The sequence below is a fragment of the Sinocyclocheilus rhinocerous genome, unplaced genomic scaffold (assembly GCF_001515625.1).
Source record: "Sinocyclocheilus rhinocerous isolate Xijiao unplaced genomic scaffold, SAMN03320098_v1.1 scaffold3136, whole genome shotgun sequence".
Lineage (NCBI taxonomy): Eukaryota > Metazoa > Chordata > Actinopteri > Cypriniformes > Cyprinidae > Sinocyclocheilus > Sinocyclocheilus rhinocerous.
The window spans coordinates 78,999-100,133 of record NW_015655418.1 but is presented as its reverse complement, the minus strand read 5'-3'; the positions used below and the strand labels follow the sequence as shown (position 1 = coordinate 100,133).

The window sequence follows — 21,135 nt, the reverse complement described above, 5'->3', positions numbered from 1 at the left end:
AAAAAAAAAAAAAAAAAAAAAAAAAAAAATATATATATATATATAAAATACACAAATGAACATAAATAGGCTAAATCAATTGATTTTTTTTTTATCACTAATCAATTTTTAGGTTCCAGGATTGATGCGTCTCCAAACATTCTTTTATGGTAATGCATTTCCTAAATTTCACCACATGGTGTTGCTACTGCGCTCCGTGCAGAATGTCATAATATGCCTGGTGTTTGATGTGCTTATTAAATGCTATTTACAAAAAAAAAAACAAAAAAAAAATTTAGACATATACAATATGAATATAAAATATATTTAAAATAAAACTACAAAATAATATCTAGAACAATATTAAATATATAAAACAAAATATATTAAAACTATAACTAAATATAAAATCATAATAATTACTATAACTAGAATAATAATAATAAATGTACTTCTCAACTATGTTATGAAAGATATAACAGAATGATTTGATATACTACTTTACTTTATGCGGTATGTGTGTAAAATGGCCATAAATGGGTTTTCCCAATGTATCCAATGTACAGTATCTATACACTGTATCTAATTTGCATATTAATGTGTTCTTGGGGCAACATGTAATGAAAAAAGAAGTGTAATAATGGGAGTAATAATGGGCAAAATTTTCATAATAATATCTAATATAGGAATAGGAATATTGAAAATTCTTTCCCTATTCATTTGTTGTGTCTCCCAAAATGCGTAATAAACATGCTTTTAGTCCTGGTGTCCTCTACAGTGGACATGTATGAAATCGATGTCCTGTTTCGTAACCGAACGTCATATTTTGATTTGAAACCCCATAACATTTTCCTGAGATGTTGATTCATGACAAACAGTTTAAAAATTCAGATGTAAATGATAATTACAAAATATTGTCATATTTCCATAAGAGTGTTAAATTTGATCACTACATTAATATCAGCTATTTTTAAAGACCAAGGAGTCATGGTGAAAATTCCAAACATTTGGTATGTCTGAAAAGCCCTGAATGTGCTCTGTACAGGACATCCAGACTTAAAACTGTGACATGCAAGTTCTCAGAGAAATTCACTCAAATATAATGTCCACTACAGAAGACAAAAGTCTATTCCTGGGTCCCAGGAGGTTTAACATAAAATTATATAATATAAAAAATAATATTTATAATATAAAATACATTGAAATAAAATGATAAAAAATAAAATCTAGAACTATATTAAATATATGAAAATAAATATTATTATTACATTATTATGTATAGTTATTGTCTTTTTATTTATATTATATAATAAAAGGGAACTATAGCAGAATGACTCTGGACAGTTCAGACCTGCGGCACTTTTCACGTGCTTTATGCGCATGCGCGTTGAAGTGAGCGTGACTTGTTCTTCAGAATGCTACAACTGTGGAGTTGAGAGGAAAATAAATTAACAGTTTATTCGAAATCATGCACTATCCTCAGTGCGTGCTGAACCAGTAAAGTAAGTCAAGTCGTTTGGTTTATGAGGCTGAAAAAGCTATGAGTGACGCTAAACGAAATAAATTGCTTGTAACTGTATTTATTTCCGCTAGCATGCTTGCTAAATGAGCTGAGTCTGCATAGTACATTATTGTAAGATGTGTTCCGACACGGTTTTACATTAGAAAATGTCAGTAAAATAACCGTTTAGAAGATGCATTACTTACATATCTATTAAAGGTCTGAATAAAACTCGATAACTCATGGAATGACAGCGAAATTCACAGGAAAACCAACAGCAACCTTTAAACCACAGGAGATGAGGAACAAGATGTACTCATGAACCAAACAGCAAGCACGATTACAAATTCCATCTCCGATTTGATCTTACTTACTGTAGCCTACAGTTAATTTCCACATTATTAAAAAAATTATTTGTAATTCATATAAAGCAATAAGTGTTTGTTTCTTAATCCTGAGGTCATGCCCTGTAATAGAGCAAACTAAAGACATTTTCTTGTTCTTTTGTGTGCAGTAATGCTGTAGAAATACTCATCCACTATGCTGAGTCGCCTCCAGGAGCTCAAAAAGGAAGAGGAGACTCTTCTGAAAGTTAAAGTCATGCTGCAAGATCAGCTCAACAGACTTAAGGTAAGAACAATCCTATGTAAATATTTAATTGTGGTCTCTATGCATAAAACTGACTAAACTGTCTTTATGTTCATCAGTTTGAGGAAGGGACTCTGAGGTCTATGATAAATGCTCAGTCTGAAGAAAGCCCAAATGAAGTCCCTGCCCCTGAGGTAAATAAACAAAAGGACAACACCACAAAAAAACACTGGTGATACTTATTGAGTAGTAGTACACTCAATAATATTTTATAGTAATAAAAGTAATTTAAGTATTTAAGTAAAATAATATGTTGTGCTCCTATTTTCTGTTATTATTTCTGTTAACCTGTTATTTTTGTTTAATGTATCTTATTTCTTTCATGAAACACTAGGCAGAATTTCCAAGCTTGCCCTTCATACAACAAATGTGAATAGTGATTTATATAGCAAAACTCCATAATGGAAAAAAGCATCATAAATTCACATTTGTGGTCAAGTACGTTAAAACTCGCTGAATCGTTATTGTTCACATGACACAATCAGGTCAGAACAACACAAGATTAAATTATGATAAAGTTTTCTGATTTACTGTGCACTACCATTCAAAACATTGAGATCAGTTAGGTTTTGTTTTTTAAAGAAATTAATACTTTTACTCGGCAAGGACACAATCAATTGATCAAAAGTGACAGTAAAGACATCTATAGTGTTACAAAAGATTTCTATTTCAAAAATTCATCAAAGGATCCTTAAAAATGTATCATGGTTCCCACAAAAAAAATACTGAGCTATTTTCAACATTGTTTATAATATGACATGTTTCTAGAGCACCAAATAAGCATATTAGGATCATATGGCACTGAAGACTGGAATAATGGCAGCTTTTTCCATCACAGGAATAAATTATATTTTAAAATATATTAAAATAGAAAAGTTATTATAAATGGCAATAATATTTCAAAATATTACAGTTTTTACTGTATTTTTAATTAAATAAATGAAGCCCAGGTGAGTGAGCATAAGAGACTTTCTTCAGAATTGTTAAAGCTATTTTTTTTTTTTTAAAACAATGGATCTTTAACACACAGTTAAAAGACAATTAAGATGACAAATTATGATATATATTTTTGTTGTGCACAGGTGGAAGTCAACCTAGATGATGAGACTGAGATCAACCAGACCAAACTAGTATTAGGTGCTCAAACAGACTATGACATGGAAGAAGAAGAGGAGGAGGAAGAGGATGATGACGAGGATGATGATGCAGATGTCGACCTCGATATGGTGCTAGAAGATGAAGACGACGACGATGACTACTGACCGTGCCTGCAAAGCCAGCGTTATAATTGACTCCTTGTCAATTACTCCTTGATGTGTAGTCTGCACATTTGGCATGCTGATAAGAGACTACAACTGTCTCTCTGTCTTAGATTGCTGTTGCTTTAGATAAACTGTTGGTTCACCCATCTATAAAATCCTCCAGAAGTATGTGTAGCACAAATACAACTCCTTCTATTACTGTGCTGTTGGCCAAGCCTGCACTTTATGTATTTTTTAAAATACATATAAATTAAAGATTGCACCAATTCTATTTCATGGTGTTCACCAAGAGATGCTGTACTATATAGGCTTTATTTAATATTGTATTGTATTGCTTTCAGATTGAATGCATTATTATTATGATGCTGATGATAAGTATTATGTATGTACATGTTCATTTTGTGAACTCGCAGAGGTATTTTTTTTTCTATTTGGATGAGTGTGTGGAATAGGGTGTGTATGCATGGGCATGGCAATTGTTCTAGCTGAGCCAGTATTCTAACTTTTTGTACTTCACGTGCAGCATTGTTAATGTACAGAGAGTTCCTATGTTTTCTTAGATGAAAAACATATTTTCTGCGGATTCTGCAGAAAGTGCTCAGCGTAATTGCATTTAAAAACACTTCAGCTTAGCACTGTTTCTTTAGCAGAGTGATGCAGTTTGTTTGGTTAGGTGTTTTGGTGTTGCCTTCATGTAAGTGTATGATGTGTGAATGACATTTTTACATTACACCTAATAAAGGTACATGCTAATACATGCTTATCTTTATATTTATCTACTGTTGTGCCATAATTTTTCTCCAGAACCTGCTCTTATTGTGAAGTGTAGTTGCTACATTGTTAAAATTGAATTACAAATTAAAAAATGTTTGATGTATCCACAAACCTTACTTTCTATATAAAAAAACTATATAAAAAAAAAGGTAAAAATATTAAGTATGTTTTTACATTTATTTTGTACTATATATAGGATATAGCCTACATATTTCTAAAACAATCTATTTTGCACTTTAATAATATTATAGAAAGAAAGCATAATTTGTGGTCCGGAGAAAAAAAAATATAGAAAGCAAGGTTTGTGGATACATAACTATTTTTTTAATTTGTAATTGATTTTTTTATTTTCCTGCATTATTTGCTTTTCACACATTACTACTTGCTAAAATACAAGGTATGCATTACTTAAAGTCACAATAACTCAACATAAGAATCAAAGTAAGATCTGAAACCTGTTGTATAATATTTGGTGTCAGTTTATCCCACCATATGCTGTAATTGTTAAACACAAGAGTATCAGCCTCTCCAACATTAACTTTGCTTACAGAGTGAAACCCTCATTTGTAAGAGATCTGTCCACCGTTGCAAAATGTGATCACAGTCCATTGACCCTCAATAGGAAGGCTTCTGGGTCTACACTGGGGTCATGGGACCACCTTTAGTACAGCACAGTGCTTTGTCACCCAAGCTAAACGGTAACAGACTCTGTATGGCAACCTTCAAACTTGGATGTGATATCAAGGTGTGGGATAGTTTTCATTGATTTTAAAAGGCATTTCCATCAGGAATCAATGCAAATTCTGTGAGAGGTATGTTCAAATCAAGAGTATGAGTGTGAATTTTGTTTATTTTCTGGATGTTGGAAAAAGATGTTTTGGTAATTCATTACTGGGCAAATGGCATTGTTTCAGCAACAGTGATGAATCATGTCTAGTGAAAGAGTAACTGCCTCTCAGATCAGGAGAGCGTGGTGCTGATGAGGGTCACTGCGCTGGAGCTGAGATCTGGAATATGATGCTGTCACACAGTGTTGGATGAAGATGAATACACATTTAATGAATTTAATTCATCCACTGTATTGACTGCAGTAATAATGGATTAGTCTGTAACCTTTTTAGGACTCTTTGCTCTTTGACCTTCTAAAGACTCATTATGGGAACCCCATGATCTACATCACTGAGAACGGGGTCTCAGAGAAGATGATGTGCACAGAACTGTGTGATGACTGGAGGACACTGTATTACAAGGCTTACATCAATGAGATGCTCAAAGGTAAAAGTCTAAAAATGAGTCAAGGGATGGGTCACCCAAAAAAATTGACATTCTGTCATCATTTACTCACCCTCATGTTTCAAATCAGTATGACTTACTTTCTTCTGAGGAACACAAAAGAAGATCTTTTGAAGTATGTTTAAACTGTTTTTGTCAATATAATGGAATTCAATGGGGTACAAAACAATATTGGACCCCATTAACTGTCATTGTATTGACAAAAAACAAACACTGAGACATTTTTCAAAATATCTTCTTTTGTGTTCTACAGAAGAAAGAAAGTCATACAGATTTGGATTTGGAACGGCATAATGGTGGCGAGTAAATGATGACAGAATTGTCATAAATTGTACAAATTATGATGTATTTTATTTGTTGTTATCCTGCAGCTATCAGGGATGGAGTGAATGTGAAGGGCTACACTGCTTGGTCCCTTCTGGACAAGTTTGAGTGGGATGAGGGCTATTCAGAGAGGTTCGGCCTGTATTATGTGGACTTCAGGAACAAAAATAAGCCTCGCTACCCCAAGGCCTCTGTTCAGTTCTACAAACACATCATTAAGTCTAATGGATTTCCCAATCAGAGAGAGGTACATCTATTTTGCTGAAATGCCCATTACGAGTTACTAAAAAGAAAAGAATGAAGTCATAATGGCCTAGTCCTAGAGATATATAAAAGTAGCAGTTTATTTTTCTTGTTTTTTGTTTTAACATAAACTGTTAGTTTTATACATTACAAGGACTCAAGCTAAATCATAAATCCATATCTGTATCTATTTATCAATCTATATACGGTATAATATATCTATATATATATATAAATACAATACCCAAAAGACTACAAACCTGTGGAGGGAACCAAAACATATACAACACACTCACAGTTACATAATAAAGAGCATTTTTAAGGAAAGTGCTGTTTACTCGCTGATTAACTGATTCTGCTCCAGATTGTTCGACAGCCGTCTTGCGGTACTATTTGGATTAGAGCATCTGTTTTGGTATTGAAACATGCTATTTAGAGTCAATTAAATGTTTGCGGAGAACATTTCCAATTAAATGTGAATACACCCAACAACCTCATTTGGTTATCTACCAACAAAAACGTCTTGGAGAACCCCCAAGATTAGGATGTAATTAACATATAAATGGTATTTTCTAATTATTTTTCTGTCATCTTATATTGAACAAACTCCAATTGCCTTGGACATGTTCCAAATGTTTATTTTTCAAATGATACAAAACCATATAAACCATTTTATATATAACTGTTTATATAAACTATGTATTAAAAGGTGGCATAATTAACTGAATTAAACAGTCCAGTTAAATACCACATAAAAAGACAGATTACGGAATAGAATCCTGAAAGGAGTGTCCATCTGTGTAAGCCTCTATCTGTAAGAGAACAGTATGAATAAATGAGACAATGACTGTATGCTCTGAATCATCATCATTGGCAGGTTGAGAACTGGAAAAGGAAAGCTACAGAGACTTGCTCCACCAGCAATCAGCTCCTGGCTGCAGGTCAGTGGATCATTGATTCGAACTTAGTTGAAGAACTGGGGGCGCAACCAAGGAAAAATTCCATTTGTTGATCACAGACTAAAAGAAATAATCATGTAGCCTTTAATCAAGAACAAATTCCTCTTGAACAGTACATGAGAACATTCCTTGTCTTCATCTGGATCTCCACTGTTTTATTATGCTAACCGCATTTGTGGTTTGAGTAGGTTTCTACTTAGCCATTAGTGTCCATTGGGACTCGGTATGCTTACCATGAGAGTGGATTGACAAAGACTTTTGGGGAGGTCTGAAACATAGACTAAGCTGAAACCACTAACAGGATTTTTCTTTGTTTGCCCCTCCAGCTAGGAGAAAATCCAAGGAAAATAAAGATCATGCAGAGATGGTTTAGACAGTGCATTATGAAGTTTAGACACTAGGGTACATATAGAAGTAACTTGTACTTTTCTTTTCGGCTTGGCAAACTTCCGACAAAATCTTTAAAAAACAGCAAGATTATTGTGTGGTGTAGGAAAAAAAGAACATTAAGCAACTCCAGTTCTGGCCTACTCTGATCTTGGGAAGCCGCAATGTCTCAAGTCTTCAGAGGCCATATTCTACAAGCTTCAGTGAATGATGTTAAAATGGCTCTATAGTACATATATTATTTCATTAGGAACTATAACAGAGTGCAACAGTGCTCGCTAACTTTTCAATGGCCTTGGTTCTGGAAGTATGTTTCCCATTCATTTTCCTTTCTTTCTTTTTTAAAGAGTTATAGGCTATGAACCAAACCAATCAACTACAAAACAAATCATAACATTTCAAACTTGATTTGAAACAAAAAAGTATTTGAACATTGGGCAAAAAGATAAAGGTACAAGACAAGTGTAAAGAATTGCAAATGAGAATTAAAATAAAAACAATGGAAATGCTGACTATGTATACAGAAACACACCTACACACACATCCACACACACACATATATATATAATTAAGGTGGCACTTTTTTTATGTGCTTTGCTTGTTCCGATTCTCTGAATGGAGATTTGCAGAGTCATGGGTAATGTAGTTTTTTTTCAACAGAAAGGATTAGTTTAAAAAAAATAAGAAATAATGTGGGCTGATGGCTTTAACAAAAGAATGTATCACCATATACCATCAATAATCAACTTCGTAGCTCACAGTTTGTCCTTAAAGGTTTACAAATTATCATTAAAAAATTTTTTTTAAAAATCACTGAATTTTTTTTTTTAATGAATGGGAGTTTGTTACTTGTGGAACCCGACTGTTGCACTCTATTATTATAATAAATTACATACTATGTTGTCAAGTTTTCATCACAAGCAATTGCATAAGCCACAATGACATATTGCTTATGGAATGGCGAGCAGAAATTCAGTCAACATAAACTTGGTGAACTATCTGCTGCTTTAATGATAGCTTGCTTTGCTGAAGTTTTGATTATCAGCAAATAATCATCTGATTATCAAGATTTCAAAATCTTTTTAATCAGAACCTGAAAATGTTGCTATTGCTAATACTCTAATACTATTTTTGATGAATCACACTGAAACGTTTCCCATCAAAAAGAACAGCTTCATATTGTACAGTATGTGCTGTATAATCCTCAAACAAACAATGGAAGTATATAAACTAAAAGGATGCTTGATGTGGATGGCATGCTGCCCTTTTGCTTATAACCCAGTTAACTGAATTGTGCTGCTTTGTGAGCTTACACAGCGGCCCTCAAAGGGTTAATGTGTCCTGCTGCCGTCCTAAGATTATTTCTCTCTCTTCATTAGAGGAACAGCGGAATACGGCTGCCAATATTCTAAGACTTATTCATGGTAAGCCATCACAAACACACCCACCCACACACACACAACAGCTGGAAGAGAATTATATTAACCCTTTGAGTTCTCCGTTATGCAAAAGCAGTGTGAAACTGGGCTATGCTGTTATGTTTGAGCTGATAAGCACGTTTGTGTGTGTACATTTCAGATCCTTTAACCATCCACATGGAGATGGTGACCGAGGTTGTGGTTCCCACGGTGTGCACCCTCTGCATTTTGATCAGCGCTGTCTTTCTCATGTTCCTACTCCGCAAACGAAACTAACTCACTTTTTTTAAAGGAAACAAAACAAAACAAAAACTGGATTTGGCCCTTGTTTCTTGGTTAATACTATTTTGCATTGGTTAAGGATACTATGCTGAAATGATATAGGCAAATAGTCATCTGGTTTTGGAAAAACTAGATGCCTTAAACCCAGTTGAAACCTTAGACATCTGCCAACTGAAGTGGCTGTATATACACTACCATTCATAACTTTGGGGTCAGTAAAAAAAAAAATTTTTTTTTGGATACTTTTTATTTAGCAATTATGCATTAAATTGATCAAAAGTGACTGTTTGTGAAGTTATTTTAAATTGTAATAATATTTCACAATACTGTTTTTGACTGTATTATCAAATAAATGTAGCATTGGTGACTCTTCTTTAAAAAACATTTTTTAATGAAAATAAAATAAAAAAATGAAATGACCCCAAACTTTTGAACAGTATTGCGCACAAGCGAATTGAAGCCATTGCATAAAAAAAACAATAAACAAATATGGACTTTATTTCTTGACATTTTCTGTGAATTTATTTCCATTAAATGCTATCTTACCGGTGTTAAGTGAAGCTGATGAGACTACAGCTCACCATGGTCCTGTAGTAAGACATCTTCTCACTTTCTCCATTCACAGACTCATCCAAGGGTACATCTGCATGTGCGTGACCAGATAAATTGAATGTCACGTTTCCTTTGGTTTCAACAAACAAAAGACTAAAAAAAAAAAAAACAGCCTGTGACTTCACCTAAGTCAAAACTGACGTGGTCTACTAGGGGCTTGTCACTGAGATACAGTGTTGTCTTTACTTCCTTTGACCCCTGTCCACTCGACACCTCCATAGCCCAAGAGAACGGCTGCTCCCTGAGAGAATAACATAAACCAATATTAATTCATACTTATAAATGTCATTACACGGTTTAGTACATCTTACATCAACTGGAAAAATTATACAGAGAGAATATAGCAGCTCATGAAAATAAATGCAGCATCTACTCACTTCTCATAAAAGTAGCTAATGAGTGCAGGCTTAATTTGCAGCTGGAAGATATGGTTTTCATCATAGTTGGATGTTTTGTAATATTGCAAACAGGACCTGATATCAGATATCATGATTAGAACACTTTATTCGAGATCTAACTACTGAAATTAGTTTATTTTTTATCTGTTTTATTCTCTTGCAATGCACCATCCCCATCGCAATCAAGGGATATGCAGTGCTCTCTGATAAAAAAAAAATTTTTTTCTCTAAATCATAAATCACAATTTCTTGTGAAAATAAATGGTAAGATATATTATTTCTCTACATTTTGAATCACAGTTTGATTCAAATATGATTTCTGGAAAGGGCAGGAAACTCACTGAGTGAAAAGGAAGAGGCGATCATGAGGAAGACTGAGGAAAGTGCTGCAGGTGCCCATGATCTCCAGCAGGTGGTGCAGTTTCCTCACTCTTATCACCTGCTCCTGCAGGTCCACCTCTGTGTCCAAGTAGTAACTCTGAAAATTTACAGATAAAATGTATAAACCACCCCAGTACATGCTAGTATTCTCCTAAATCTAAAAAAAATAATTTTTTATTAAAAAGTGAAAAGTGTTTCCTACCAAATAGTTGAGAGTTGTAAGTTCCTTTCCTAAAAAATAAGGAGAATTAACTCTTATTTAGCTAATCAGCAGATAAATTGAACTCTAAACCAAAAAAGAGCTAGATTTAATTTCAAAATTAATGTACCGTACCAACAAGGTAGTTGATGAAGTCTTTCCTGATCTTGTCCAGGCCGAGCTCTAGCAGCATATTAGCGGGTGTGAGGCCAGCGAGAGGCATGGCGTCTATCTGCTGCTGGTACGACTGCAGAATCAGCTTACTGAGAGTGCTATTGCTGTCTTTGTGGATCTAAGGAAAAAAACACCCTCATTACACCATTTTAAAATATTATGCTGAACAAAGATAAAAATGTTAGATCATATTCATTCACATAACTGGTAACCAAAAAAACCCTTTAGTGCATTAAAACAGATATGGAGCTGCACGCACCCATGGTTTGATTTTACCAAGTTTCACTGCTTTGACAACATTTTTCAGGCATTCTGTTATGTCTTGATATGAAGTTACACCTATGAGAAAAAATATATAAAATTTGGTTACAGTAAAGATGTTTGGCTGTATTTCATGAAAATTCCCAAAGCTAATATTTACTCTTCCTCATCCTCTCCCACAGTTGTTCTGTAAAGTCCAGGTCTCCTCTCTCAATCACCATTGAGCTGAAGGCTGCTGTAGCATCTGTCTTAGCTTTTTGTTTCTGTTATAAATGATCAAATAGATAGTTCACACATAAATTAAACTTTTGCCATTGTTTACCTATTCATTCATTCCAAATCTTTCTTCTTTAGTGGAACACAAAATGAGAAGTTTCCTAACAATATACTGGCTTTATTTAATGAAAGAGAATGATGAATTGGGCTGTTAATATTACAGTATATTATAATATTAATTTACCTCAGAAGCTTTAGCAGTGTGTCCTGGTACTCCTTGTGCAACATTCTCAAGCTCTAAAATAAGGGAGAAAAACAGGTTCATAAACCAGCAAATAATCTCCCTCAAACTGCACACGCTACACTCAAAAGCAAAAAATTCAAGGACTGACAATCAGCAGCATTTATATCTATTTGTGGTTTTCTCGCTATATCACTATATCTGCTATACCCTCTATAAGTGCTCTGGTCAGGTCCACTGCAGACTGAGTCTCCACTGGTTCCAACCATTCAGTTTCTCCTGTTCTCAAACCCTCTGCCAGAGCCTAGTCAAATGTTTTAAAACAAAAGCAATACATGCTGATGACATGAAAATTATTATATTATATATTAATTATAATATGATATAATATAGTGTTAAACATTTCTCTATCTAGAATAAATCAATTTATTGTTTTATTACAGGAATTTATTATTTTTTATTACAGGAAAACCATTGTTATTGTTAACTAAAACGATTTAAAATACATTTCATTAATTGAAATAAAGCTGAAACAACATAAAATATAATTATTAGATGACAGACTTAAACTTAAAATGCTTCAATGAAAAAGAGACTTAAAATAATTTGAAATACTAAAATGACAACTAAAATTAAATTAAAGTTAAGTAGAATTGTCATTAAAAAAAATGACAAAAGCAAGTAACAAAATGACTAAAACCTTTAACTAAAATTAAAATGACACCTAAAAATATAAAAACACAATCTGATTCACATCAATAAAATATAATAGTACAGTACACTAAAATTGCACTGTTTTTACTTAAACACAATTTATTTCCAACACTTACCAGAAGGAACTCCATCTCTCTATAGGTCTGATACAATGGACTCCTTATGTCTCCAACTGTGACTTTAATATTCTGTAAATAGCAAAAAAAAAAAAAAAAAAAGTCTGTCATTATTTAGGCTACTAAGCCCCATGTCAATAGGAATCTCAAGATAGTTGTCCTGTGGAACACAAAAGAAGAAATTCTGAAGCAATTTAAAATTCTCCCTTTAGAATCCCTTTAATTCCTTTAATGATAATTCCCAAAAATGTATTTATGCAGCAAAACTTCAATATATTGGTGTCCTGAAACAATATATTCTGAGACCAGGACGAGTTGTTTTATACACTCTTAAAAAGAAAGTTTTCAAAAGGGAGTTTTCACAGTGGTGATGGCCTAGAACAGGGCTGTCCAAACTCGGTCCTGGAGAGCCGGTGTCCTGCAGAGTTTAGCTCCAACCCTAATTAAACACACCTGAACCAGCTAATCAAGCTCTTACTAGGCATACTAGAAACTTCCAGTCAGGTGTGTTGAGGCAAGTTGGAGCTAAACTCTGCAGGACAAAGAAGACCCTTGGTCTTTAAAAAGCAAAAAAAAAAAAAAAAAAGTTAAACAAAAAAATTTTTTCAATAGGCAGTATGATCAAAACTGATTAATTGGGACTAAAGTGTCAAAGGCAACTGGATGTGGTACTGTTGCTGACCAGAGATGCTTTAGAAGACAAGGGAGGACACTCCAAGACTTTCTCCACATTGTTCCATGTGAGAGTCGCTATTACACTGCTCTGGGACTCAAACATCATGCTCTCCTCTTTTAAGGAGCAAAACAGGTTGTACTGTGCATAGCCTTTGGTTGCAACCTGAAAAAAATTATAAGTATCTTAACAGATACATAACACTGAGAAAACTATAGGAGCTAAATGGCAAAAAAAATCTTACAGTAGAGGGATGGTGTCTTTTCTCATGCTCTTTTTTAAGCTCATCCAATGCGGTGAAAGAGGTTTCATCTCCTGTTGGACCTGCAGAACATTGGGAAATAAAAAGGTTTTGTCTATGTTTACAAAGAGTAATCTCTTTATGGGTATTTTCTCTTTAAGTAATGCATGAGTAACATTTGAGGACTACTACCTTTGCAGCTGACTGTATACAGTTTGACACCACTGGTTTTGTTCCCACTGTAGACAGTTTCTACTCCAAGCCAGACGGTGGCACATGGGTCCGATTTGTCACAACGGACCCAAAGAGGGTGCAGAGTCCCTGGGGCTTCAACCCAGGGCATGTTGGGGTTATGAGCCATGGTGTACCACGACAACAGCTGCCTAGTTAAAGAAAGTGAGTAAAAATAATTCTTCATTTGTGCGCTCAGCCTTCGTAAGGGAAAAATAATTCTTCAATCATACTATATTGCAACAAGCAGCTTCTTTCACCTTGCTTTCATGACAGAGAGAGGCTGAGGTCCTAGATCTTGCTCCACTTTAAAGAGTGTATCTTCCACAACACTGGTGTCAGCTGTAGTCTCTGTAGCTTCTGGTTCACACTTTGGTTGCTTTTAATTAAATAGGTTCACAAATGATATCATGTTTATTGTAAATAAGAATAGCATATGATATGGGGGCCATCACAAAACTGACTTACTGCTTTCTCACAGACAAAGATAGGCTGAGTTCCACTGATTATGTCGTGCAAAAGCTCTTCCTTCTCCACCAGTAGTACTGAAATATCATCCTGAAATAAATAAATAAATATATTTCAACACGCATGACTTTTCTATTAATCTGCATCCATATTAGTTTTACCATATACGTGCAGTTCTCTTTATTTTCATCTTGACACAACCTAAAACAAGCAAGGAAAGAAAACTAAGATAAACATATCATTTACACAAATATAACATACTGTACGTAGCAAAACATGACAGATCTGCCAGTTATTCAAGTTCAGTCAATCGTAATAGAAAAGAAACGTTCAATAACTCACTTCAGAAATTTAACAAATGCGTTGGCGTCCGAAACTATTTTGGATCCCATTCCCCTCGTTTTCAAACAAAATATAGATATAATTAATAAATTCTATCCGTTTGAATTAAAAACTTGCAGGATTCAAAACGATTTGATTACAGCGCGCCTAATGTACGTCACGAGGGTTACGTCGCAAGCGTCCTTTTGCTACACCTATTCTTGTTAAAAATGAATATTCAAAAAAAATGTAATTAATTTTTTTACAATATTATTTTAAAGAAAGATGAAATTAATGAAATGCTAAAAAAATCCAAACATTAGTAAATATTTTAATGAAGTACTGAAAGTAGATCCATATGACCCATCCGCCAGCTTCCACTACTTAAATAGTGCCAAAACATGCTGCCACGGTTATTATTTTATCGTATGCCTCTTGTTGCAATTCATTGTCATTAAAATAATGAATGATGCTAAAGAATTTTATAATTAAATCCAGATTATGTTTATAAAAATAAGCTTTTGACTTAAATGAAGCACAGACTTGGGCGGAAGTGACATATGTCGGATGGATATGCAAGTGCCGGTGGAGTGTTTCATTCTTCCTTTTCTTCTGTGGCCGCCATTGAGTTAGAAGCGTGGTTCCTGGCGAGCCGTGAAAACTTACAATAATGGTGAGCATAGCGAATGTTTTTTTTTCACTGCCTTAAGCGCGTTTTTAATAAAGCTTCTTCGTTATGTTGTTTTACTTTCATATAGGTCATCACTTGATAGATTTTGGATGAAAATATTGCAGCTGAGCCACTATACTCTCACTACAGCGGCTCCTGGGAGCCATTTTGATCCAGTGCGGCGTGTATACACGTGGTCATGATTTGGCAGCTGACTCCGTTTAGGGGATAATACCTCGAAATTCAAATGCGATTTTAAAGTAATACTATTCCGTTCTTTTATAAACCCTGATGTGTTACCTAAACAGAATTTAACAGCCTTGAGATCATATGTAAGGACGTAGTTGGAAATGTCAGCTTGCGTGTTGCGGCCTAGTTTTACGTATGAACGCAGGCACTTCAGTTTAGGTGTGCAGTAGACAAGTTTTGAAGTGATCGTTCACTTTTAAAATAACTGTCTTTTATTAATTCTCATGATAGTAAAAAGGAAAATTAGAAACAAAGGAAGTCATAACAGTTAGAGCAACCTTAGGATAAGTAAATGATAGCACAGTTTTGATTTTACACTTAACTATCACTTTAATTTACAGCAATTTCCTCTATAGTTAAATTATTTTCACCTTTTTTTTTTTTTTTATCTGGTACTCTTGCTATGATGGTGTAATTTGCGTCCTACTCTGTGTTCGGTGACAGTTGCCTGCTGTCTCATGCTGGCACAGAAGGTTGATGAAAACAGAGACTGAGCAAGATTCAGTGTTGTAATTGATTAATTAACTTGTAAATGGAGATATCAGAAGTAATTCATATTTCTGTTTGTTGATTTAGGCTTGTGCCCGACCATTAATCTCGGTCTACTCCGAGAAAGGAGAGACATCCGGCAAAAATGTGGTTCTGCCTGCAGTGTTCAGGGCTCCCATCCGCCCTGATGTTGTGAACTTTGTGCATACCAACATGCGCAAGAACAAGCGCCAGCCCTACGCTGTCAGTGAACTGGCCGGTGAGTGTTGTTTTAAATCCGCAGTGTTGCAACGTCATTTCAATGATTATATTCCACTTCGAGGTCCGTGTTTCTGACAACTGATTATGCTGGAAGTTCTGAGAAGCATTTGTTTGTGATATATTTTACTATGGTATGACATGATCAAATATAACTCGAAAATATGTGTTGTTTCAGGTCACCAGACCAGCGCTGAGTCCTGGGGCACAGGAAGAGCCGTTGCCCGTATCCCCCGTGTGCGCGGTGGTGGCACCCACCGCTCCGGACAGGGTGCTTTCGGAAATGTATCCTGAACTATCGCAATATTTACTTGAACAACTTGTCAAATCTTGATAAGCAACCCTTGCTGTGATGGTGTAATTTGCGTCTTACTCTACGCACAGCGACAGTTGCCTGCTGTCTCATGCTGGTGTGGAAGGTTGATGAATATTAAGTCTGAGCCGGGTCACTGATATATACTTAAAAAATTAAGGCCTGTTCACACAAACCGAGATGTTCAGTATAAAAACTAGATTTTTATTTTTTGTTTAGACCAGAGTAAAAAAACAGCAGTAGGGAAATACAGTGTTAACCTCAGTTACTACTAGGGATGTGCGCGACGACTAATTTGACTGACGTTTAAACGAAAGTTTTGTAGTCGACTAGTCTAAAAGCAAAAACCCGGAAGATCTCCAGGAGGCGAACAGACTGATCAAAAACATGGTGAAGGATTGAAAAAAACGTGCTCGGCAGTAACTGAAGTCGCAGGCACGCAGAGATAACGAAAAGCAAGCCGATAGAGTTTCAGAAAGCGCGTGGACATCCCGCACCACCACCACCGAAGTGGGTCTTCGTTTCAGCGTCGACTAGTAGGAGCTGTACCGTTTAGTCGACTAGACCCGCACATCCCTAGTTACTACAATACACAAACAACTCTGTGCAACACAAAGTTAGTCAAACAGTGTTTACGAGTTTTCAAAGAGCTGCTCAGATTTTTGTATATGCTATGGTGTTTATCAAATAACTCCTAAAAGAAGAGCACAGAGACAGGAGAGCCAGTTCAGGATTCTTCCTCTGCTGTTCACGAAATAGTCTGTTCGTGAGTGCTGCCAAATTGTATGTAACGGCAACAGCTCTTGGCATGTGACAAAGCACAAATTGTTGGCCAGTTTTCTTCGCAGTGTATTGGAAAAGAGATTAGAACAGCTTTCTATGAAGAGAACGTCACAGCCGTTGATTCAAATCAAGATGCTTATTGCATCAAATTTTCGCACAGAATATTCACCTTTGTGTGAACAGGTCTTTCGTGTGAAATGTTGACCCTTGACTTCACTGTAGATGTGTCGTGGTGGCCGCATGTTTGCCCCCACAAAGACCTGGCGCCGTTGGCACCGCAGGATTAACGTTAACCAGAAGCGTTATGCCATCTGCTCTGCCCTGGCTGCCTCCGCTCTGCCTGGCCTGGTCATGGCCAAAGGTGAGTGAGCACATTGTGTCCAGAGCTTCATAGTCCTTTCATTTTCTACTAGTTGGGGTCTCCCTGGAGCCCTTATAATGACAGTGCCTGTGTGCACTGTATATATGATGTGGGCTGCCACCTATTGGCATTCTGCTGTCAATTCAGTGCAAGAGAAACCTCAGTTTGCAGAAGGGCTGAACCAAACAGTTGGTGTTTCCCTTTCGATGGCTGAGCACAGCAGTCAATATAGAATATTTGATATTGCATTTAAACTTTTTTTTTTTTTGGTTTTCCTGACTTGTAACAAATGGCAAATGTTTCAGGTCACCGCATTGAGGAGATTCCTGAGGTCCCACTTGTTGTTGATGATAAAGTTGAGGGATACAAGAAGACTAAGGAGGCTGTGCTTCTGTTGAAGAAGCTTAAGGCATGGAACGACATCAAGAAGGTGAGCTACTGTCAAACTCTGACTGAAAATGTTTTTACGTCTTTTACATCAAATGCTTACCAACATGAACTCTTTTTGATGCATATTTCTGGTCTCTAGGTTTATGCTTCTCAGCGTATGCGTGCCGGTAAGGGTAAGATGAGGAACCGAAGGCGAATCCAGCGCAAGGGACCATGCATCATCTACAACGAAGACAACGGTGTGACACGAGCTTTCAGAAACATCCCTGGTACGAGAAGTGATCTTGTATTTTGCGGTTACTTCACATGAACACACTTTAAACATGATGATATCCACTTCTGGTCCGTGTTAATGAATCCTATGATTTCAGTGGAAGCTCTGATCCCTAACTGATAACACAAAAAAATTTGTTGATCTAGGTGATTGCAAAATTATTAACCACGTGGTCTATTTTCCAGGCATCACACTGCAGTCCGTGAGCAGACTGGACCTGTTGAAGCTTGCTCCAGGTGGACACATTGGACGCTTTTGCATTTGGACTGAGGGTGCATTCCGCAAACTGGATGACCTCTATGGCACTTGGCGCAAAGCCTCCTCCCTTAAAGTTGACTACAAGTGAGAGTTCCCTTACCCTTCGTTCTTAACCTTGTCTGCTTGTGCCTTGAACAACAGTGATGAGCTTATACTCTGTCCGTGTTTATGAACACAATGATCATAATAGAAGTTCTGAGTGAAAAATATAGTGGTCTGAAACCCCACTTGTTCAGATGCAATGAAACCTAGATATTTAAAATTTGTAGATATTGAGCATTAACTTACTGCCTTCTCATGTTCCAGCTTGCCCATGCACAAAATGAACAACACAGATCTGCACAGAATCCTGAAGAGCGAGGAGGTCCAGAAGGCACTTCGTCCTGCTAAGTACGTTTTGGTTTCTTTGACCTCCTATATTGCCAACATAATTGCAGTGATGAGATTCCTACCTCAGGCCCGTGTTTCTTACTAATGATTGTAATGGAAGTCCTGAGCCATCTTGCTTTTTTTTTTTAGTCTACAGTACAAGTAGAGTAACAAGATTTATACAATTGCAGACGCAAGATTAATCGCAGAGTGCTCAAAAAGAACCCTCTGAAGAACCTGAGAGTGATGATGAAGCTCAACCCCTATGCCAAGACAGCCCGTCGCCATGCTATCCTGGCACACAACCCTGACGTAAGTACCCTCATGACCCATAAGTGTCACTATAGTCTGATAACACGCTAAGCAATTTCTAAATCTGTACATTTTGTGCAGATCAAGGCCAAGATGCTGAAACCCAAGAAAAAGAAGGTTGTGAAGAAAACCAAGGCCAAGAAGCCTGCAGCTGCTCCTGCTCCAGCTCAAGCTTAGAGCTCATGAACAGACTATGGAGTTCACAAATGATTTTCAAATAAAACAGCTGTTGAAAATTCCCATAAATCTGTCCTTTTTAATCAACTCAGGGTTCCCACGCTTCTTGAAAGTACTTGGATTTCAGACATATGGATTCAAGGCCTGGAAAGTACTTGAAAACAAACATAGGTCCTTGAAAGTGCTTGAATTAAATTTGAAATAAATTGTTTATGGCGCTATTTCAAAAATTGTCCTACGTGTTCTGTCAAAGAAAGAAACAGCACTAATGATTGGGGGTGGAGATGGGGTAGCGCCACAACAACAAAAAAACCTTAACGTGTGTGTTGATGTGCCCAGCCTAGAGCCCTGAGCGGGACAGTTTTCTTAAGCCCGCTCCCGCTGAATTTCTGACCATTAGCGCCTGCTCCCACAACGTGTGTGTCCCGCTCCCGCAAACATTCTAATATTGTATATACAGGGATTAAAGTTTTCCATCGCTACAACGGATTTCCGTCAATTGAAAAAAATGAGGGGAGAAGAAACACGTAGCGCATTGCTGTTGTTGTTCTGTCGGCACACCAAAAATCATCCCTGCCATGGCTGCAGCTTCTCACAACATAGTGACGCCGCTCGCATCATTCACAGTCGGGTTATTAGCAGAGAACACAGAGCAGGACTTGAATTTCGGCGTGGGATTGCGGCTATTAATAACAATTGTACTCATTCCCGCGGGTTCCGCGCTTATAACACAATGACAGATGACGGATCTTATCATTTGCACGTGCTTTTGAGTCTTGAGAACTCAATCGCGCGCTCTCATTTTCTGTGCGCCCACAGATCGCGATAAGGAGAGTGACAACTTTTAATAATTATTAAAGGAGTTTGCAAATGTGATATTGATTTAATACAACAGTTCAATAAACAAGTACTGTCTGATTTTGCTCTCTTTCATCAACGAAAATAGTTCCAAATAAAGTAACAGCTCAGCCGCTTCGCATCTCTAAAAGCAAACACTGGTGTTTCATTCATGAATGAAAGTTGCTTTTTTGAACGAATCTAGTGAGTCAGTGATTCATGATAACCCGTTCATAAAGACTTGTTTTATTCCTGAATGAATCAGCTGTTCAAACGAATCAATTGAAAGAGCTAATAGGGCATTTGAGTCATTCCACGAAACCGGTACGATTTGAGTCCCTCTGACCTTTCTACGTGTATTTTATCTGTTGGGTCACCGAAATCTATTTTTAAAAGCTTTTTGTATTAATTGAAATGTCTCCTTTAATAAGGTTTAAAAACATGACATACATTTTATCTTTATATTTGAAATTCTCTTGTTTTTTTCAGTTGACACCACCTATTTTGTCATGTCAATACTTTCCGGATGCACTGTATTCAGTCAGTTTATAATGCTCTAATGTATACTAAGTTATTGTTGTTTTTCCTGCAGTCAGGTTAATAAAACTGTTCAATTGCAATTTCTGTCTGTTGTCTTTCTTGGTTACATAATGAAATACAGTGTTTATAGAAAATCTTACAGTGAATTTGAGTAAAAACAGCCATTTATATGTTAAGATGTATTTGTCTCTTCGAAATATGTCATTAATGTTGTGAGGTGTTCAGAAAAGTAATACATTTTAGTAAAAAATCTAAAAATGTGTAAGTCCAAATCATACCGGTTTCGTGGAATGACTCACCTACAAGCCACGTTTGTGTTCTTCTGTGCACCCTCTGTAGTAGAAATACATTTTTTATTAATACTAATTTCATATGATTGCTAACTTATTTGTCTTATTCTACTTCTTATTATATATTTTTAAATAGAACTTTTAAAAAGCTTATAAACATACATTTTTTGATTTGACAGCAAAGGTAAAAAAAAAAACGCCCCTGTAAATCACTTTAAGGAGTCAAATATCACCTCATATTAGGAAGGC

The 21,135-nt window shown here is 36.0% G+C and overlaps 4 protein-coding genes across 5 annotated transcripts; 3 read left to right on the top strand and 1 right to left on the bottom strand.

The window, feature by feature from the left end:
- Positions 1-1,335: 1,335 nt before the first annotated feature.
- On the top strand, positions 1,336-3,640 carry LOC107718308 (snRNA-activating protein complex subunit 5-like). Its single transcript, XM_016525332.1, has 4 exons — positions 1,336-1,481; positions 1,995-2,110; positions 2,188-2,262; positions 3,211-3,640. The coding sequence occupies exons 2-4, from the start codon at positions 2,021-2,023 to the stop codon at positions 3,388-3,390; spliced, it is 345 nt and encodes a 114-aa protein (XP_016380818.1). The 5' UTR covers positions 1,336-1,481; positions 1,995-2,020; the 3' UTR covers positions 3,391-3,640.
- Positions 3,641-4,869: 1,229 nt separating this feature from the next.
- Positions 4,870-9,302, top strand: LOC107718307 (lactase-like protein). Of its 2 annotated transcripts, XM_016525329.1 has the most exons (6): positions 4,870-4,976; positions 5,286-5,439; positions 5,829-6,028; positions 6,902-6,965; positions 8,750-8,794; positions 8,949-9,302. In XM_016525329.1, exons 2-6 carry the CDS (start codon positions 5,331-5,333, stop codon positions 9,062-9,064), a joined length of 534 nt encoding a protein of 177 aa, XP_016380815.1. In that variant the 5' UTR covers positions 4,870-4,976; positions 5,286-5,330; the 3' UTR covers positions 9,065-9,302. The 2 variants fall into 2 exon arrangements, with proteins under 2 accessions (XP_016380815.1, XP_016380816.1); XM_016525330.1 differs by lacking the exon at positions 8,750-8,794.
- Positions 6,739-14,501, bottom strand: LOC107718305 (protein zwilch homolog). Its single transcript, XM_016525327.1, has 19 exons — positions 14,338-14,501; positions 14,157-14,196; positions 13,996-14,085; positions 13,788-13,906; positions 13,489-13,679; positions 13,300-13,379; positions 13,065-13,220; positions 12,383-12,454; positions 11,763-11,856; positions 11,556-11,608; positions 11,256-11,358; positions 11,094-11,173; positions 10,796-10,952; positions 10,664-10,692; positions 10,422-10,558; positions 10,060-10,155; positions 9,808-9,923; positions 9,617-9,713; positions 6,739-6,836 (listed from the first exon to the last, which is right to left on the bottom strand). The coding sequence occupies exons 1-18, from the start codon at positions 14,385-14,387 to the stop codon at positions 9,622-9,624; spliced, it is 1,755 nt and encodes a 584-aa protein (XP_016380813.1). The 5' UTR covers positions 14,388-14,501; the 3' UTR covers positions 6,739-6,836; positions 9,617-9,621.
- A 389-nt stretch (positions 14,502-14,890) lies between these two features.
- LOC107718306 (60S ribosomal protein L4-A-like) lies at positions 14,891-19,281 on the top strand. Its single transcript, XM_016525328.1, has 10 exons — positions 14,891-14,989; positions 15,812-15,983; positions 16,161-16,267; positions 17,301-17,439; positions 17,745-17,869; positions 17,969-18,098; positions 18,289-18,445; positions 18,668-18,751; positions 18,922-19,042; positions 19,124-19,281. The coding sequence occupies exons 1-10, from the start codon at positions 14,987-14,989 to the stop codon at positions 19,217-19,219; spliced, it is 1,134 nt and encodes a 377-aa protein (XP_016380814.1). The 5' UTR covers positions 14,891-14,986; the 3' UTR covers positions 19,220-19,281.
- Positions 19,282-21,135: the final 1,854 nt, after the last annotated feature.

Coding starts and splice junctions, on each gene's coding strand:
- LOC107718308 (XM_016525332.1), top strand. CDS start 2,021: ATGCTGAGTCGCCTCCAGGAGCTCAAAAAGGAAGAGGAGACTCTTCTG. Junction 2,111..2,187: donor ATCAGCTCAACAGACTTAAG/GTAAGAACAATC, acceptor TATGTTCATCAG/TTTGAGGAAGGGACTCTGAG. Junction 2,263..3,210: donor ATGAAGTCCCTGCCCCTGAG/GTAAATAAACAA, acceptor TGTTGTGCACAG/GTGGAAGTCAACCTAGATGA.
- LOC107718307 (XM_016525329.1), top strand. CDS start 5,331: ATGATCTACATCACTGAGAACGGGGTCTCAGAGAAGATGATGTGCACA. Junction 5,440..5,828: donor CATCAATGAGATGCTCAAAG/GTAAAAGTCTAA, acceptor GTTATCCTGCAG/CTATCAGGGATGGAGTGAAT. Junction 8,795..8,948: donor TATTCTAAGACTTATTCATG/GTAAGCCATCAC, acceptor TGTACATTTCAG/ATCCTTTAACCATCCACATG.
- LOC107718306 (XM_016525328.1), top strand. Junction 15,984..16,160: donor CGCTGTCAGTGAACTGGCCG/GTGAGTGTTGTT, acceptor GTGTTGTTTCAG/GTCACCAGACCAGCGCTGAG. Junction 18,446..18,667: donor TCCCTTAAAGTTGACTACAA/GTGAGAGTTCCC, acceptor CTCATGTTCCAG/CTTGCCCATGCACAAAATGA.
- LOC107718305 (XM_016525327.1), bottom strand. CDS start 14,387: ATGGGATCCAAAATAGTTTCGGACGCCAACGCATTTGTTAAATTTCTG. Junction 13,680..13,787: donor CTCTCTGTCATGAAAGCAAG/GTGAAAGAAGCT, acceptor TTCTTTAACTAG/GCAGCTGTTGTCGTGGTACA. Junction 10,693..10,795: donor CTTCATCAACTACCTTGTTG/GTACGGTACATT, acceptor CTTATTTTTTAG/GAAAGGAACTTACAACTCTC.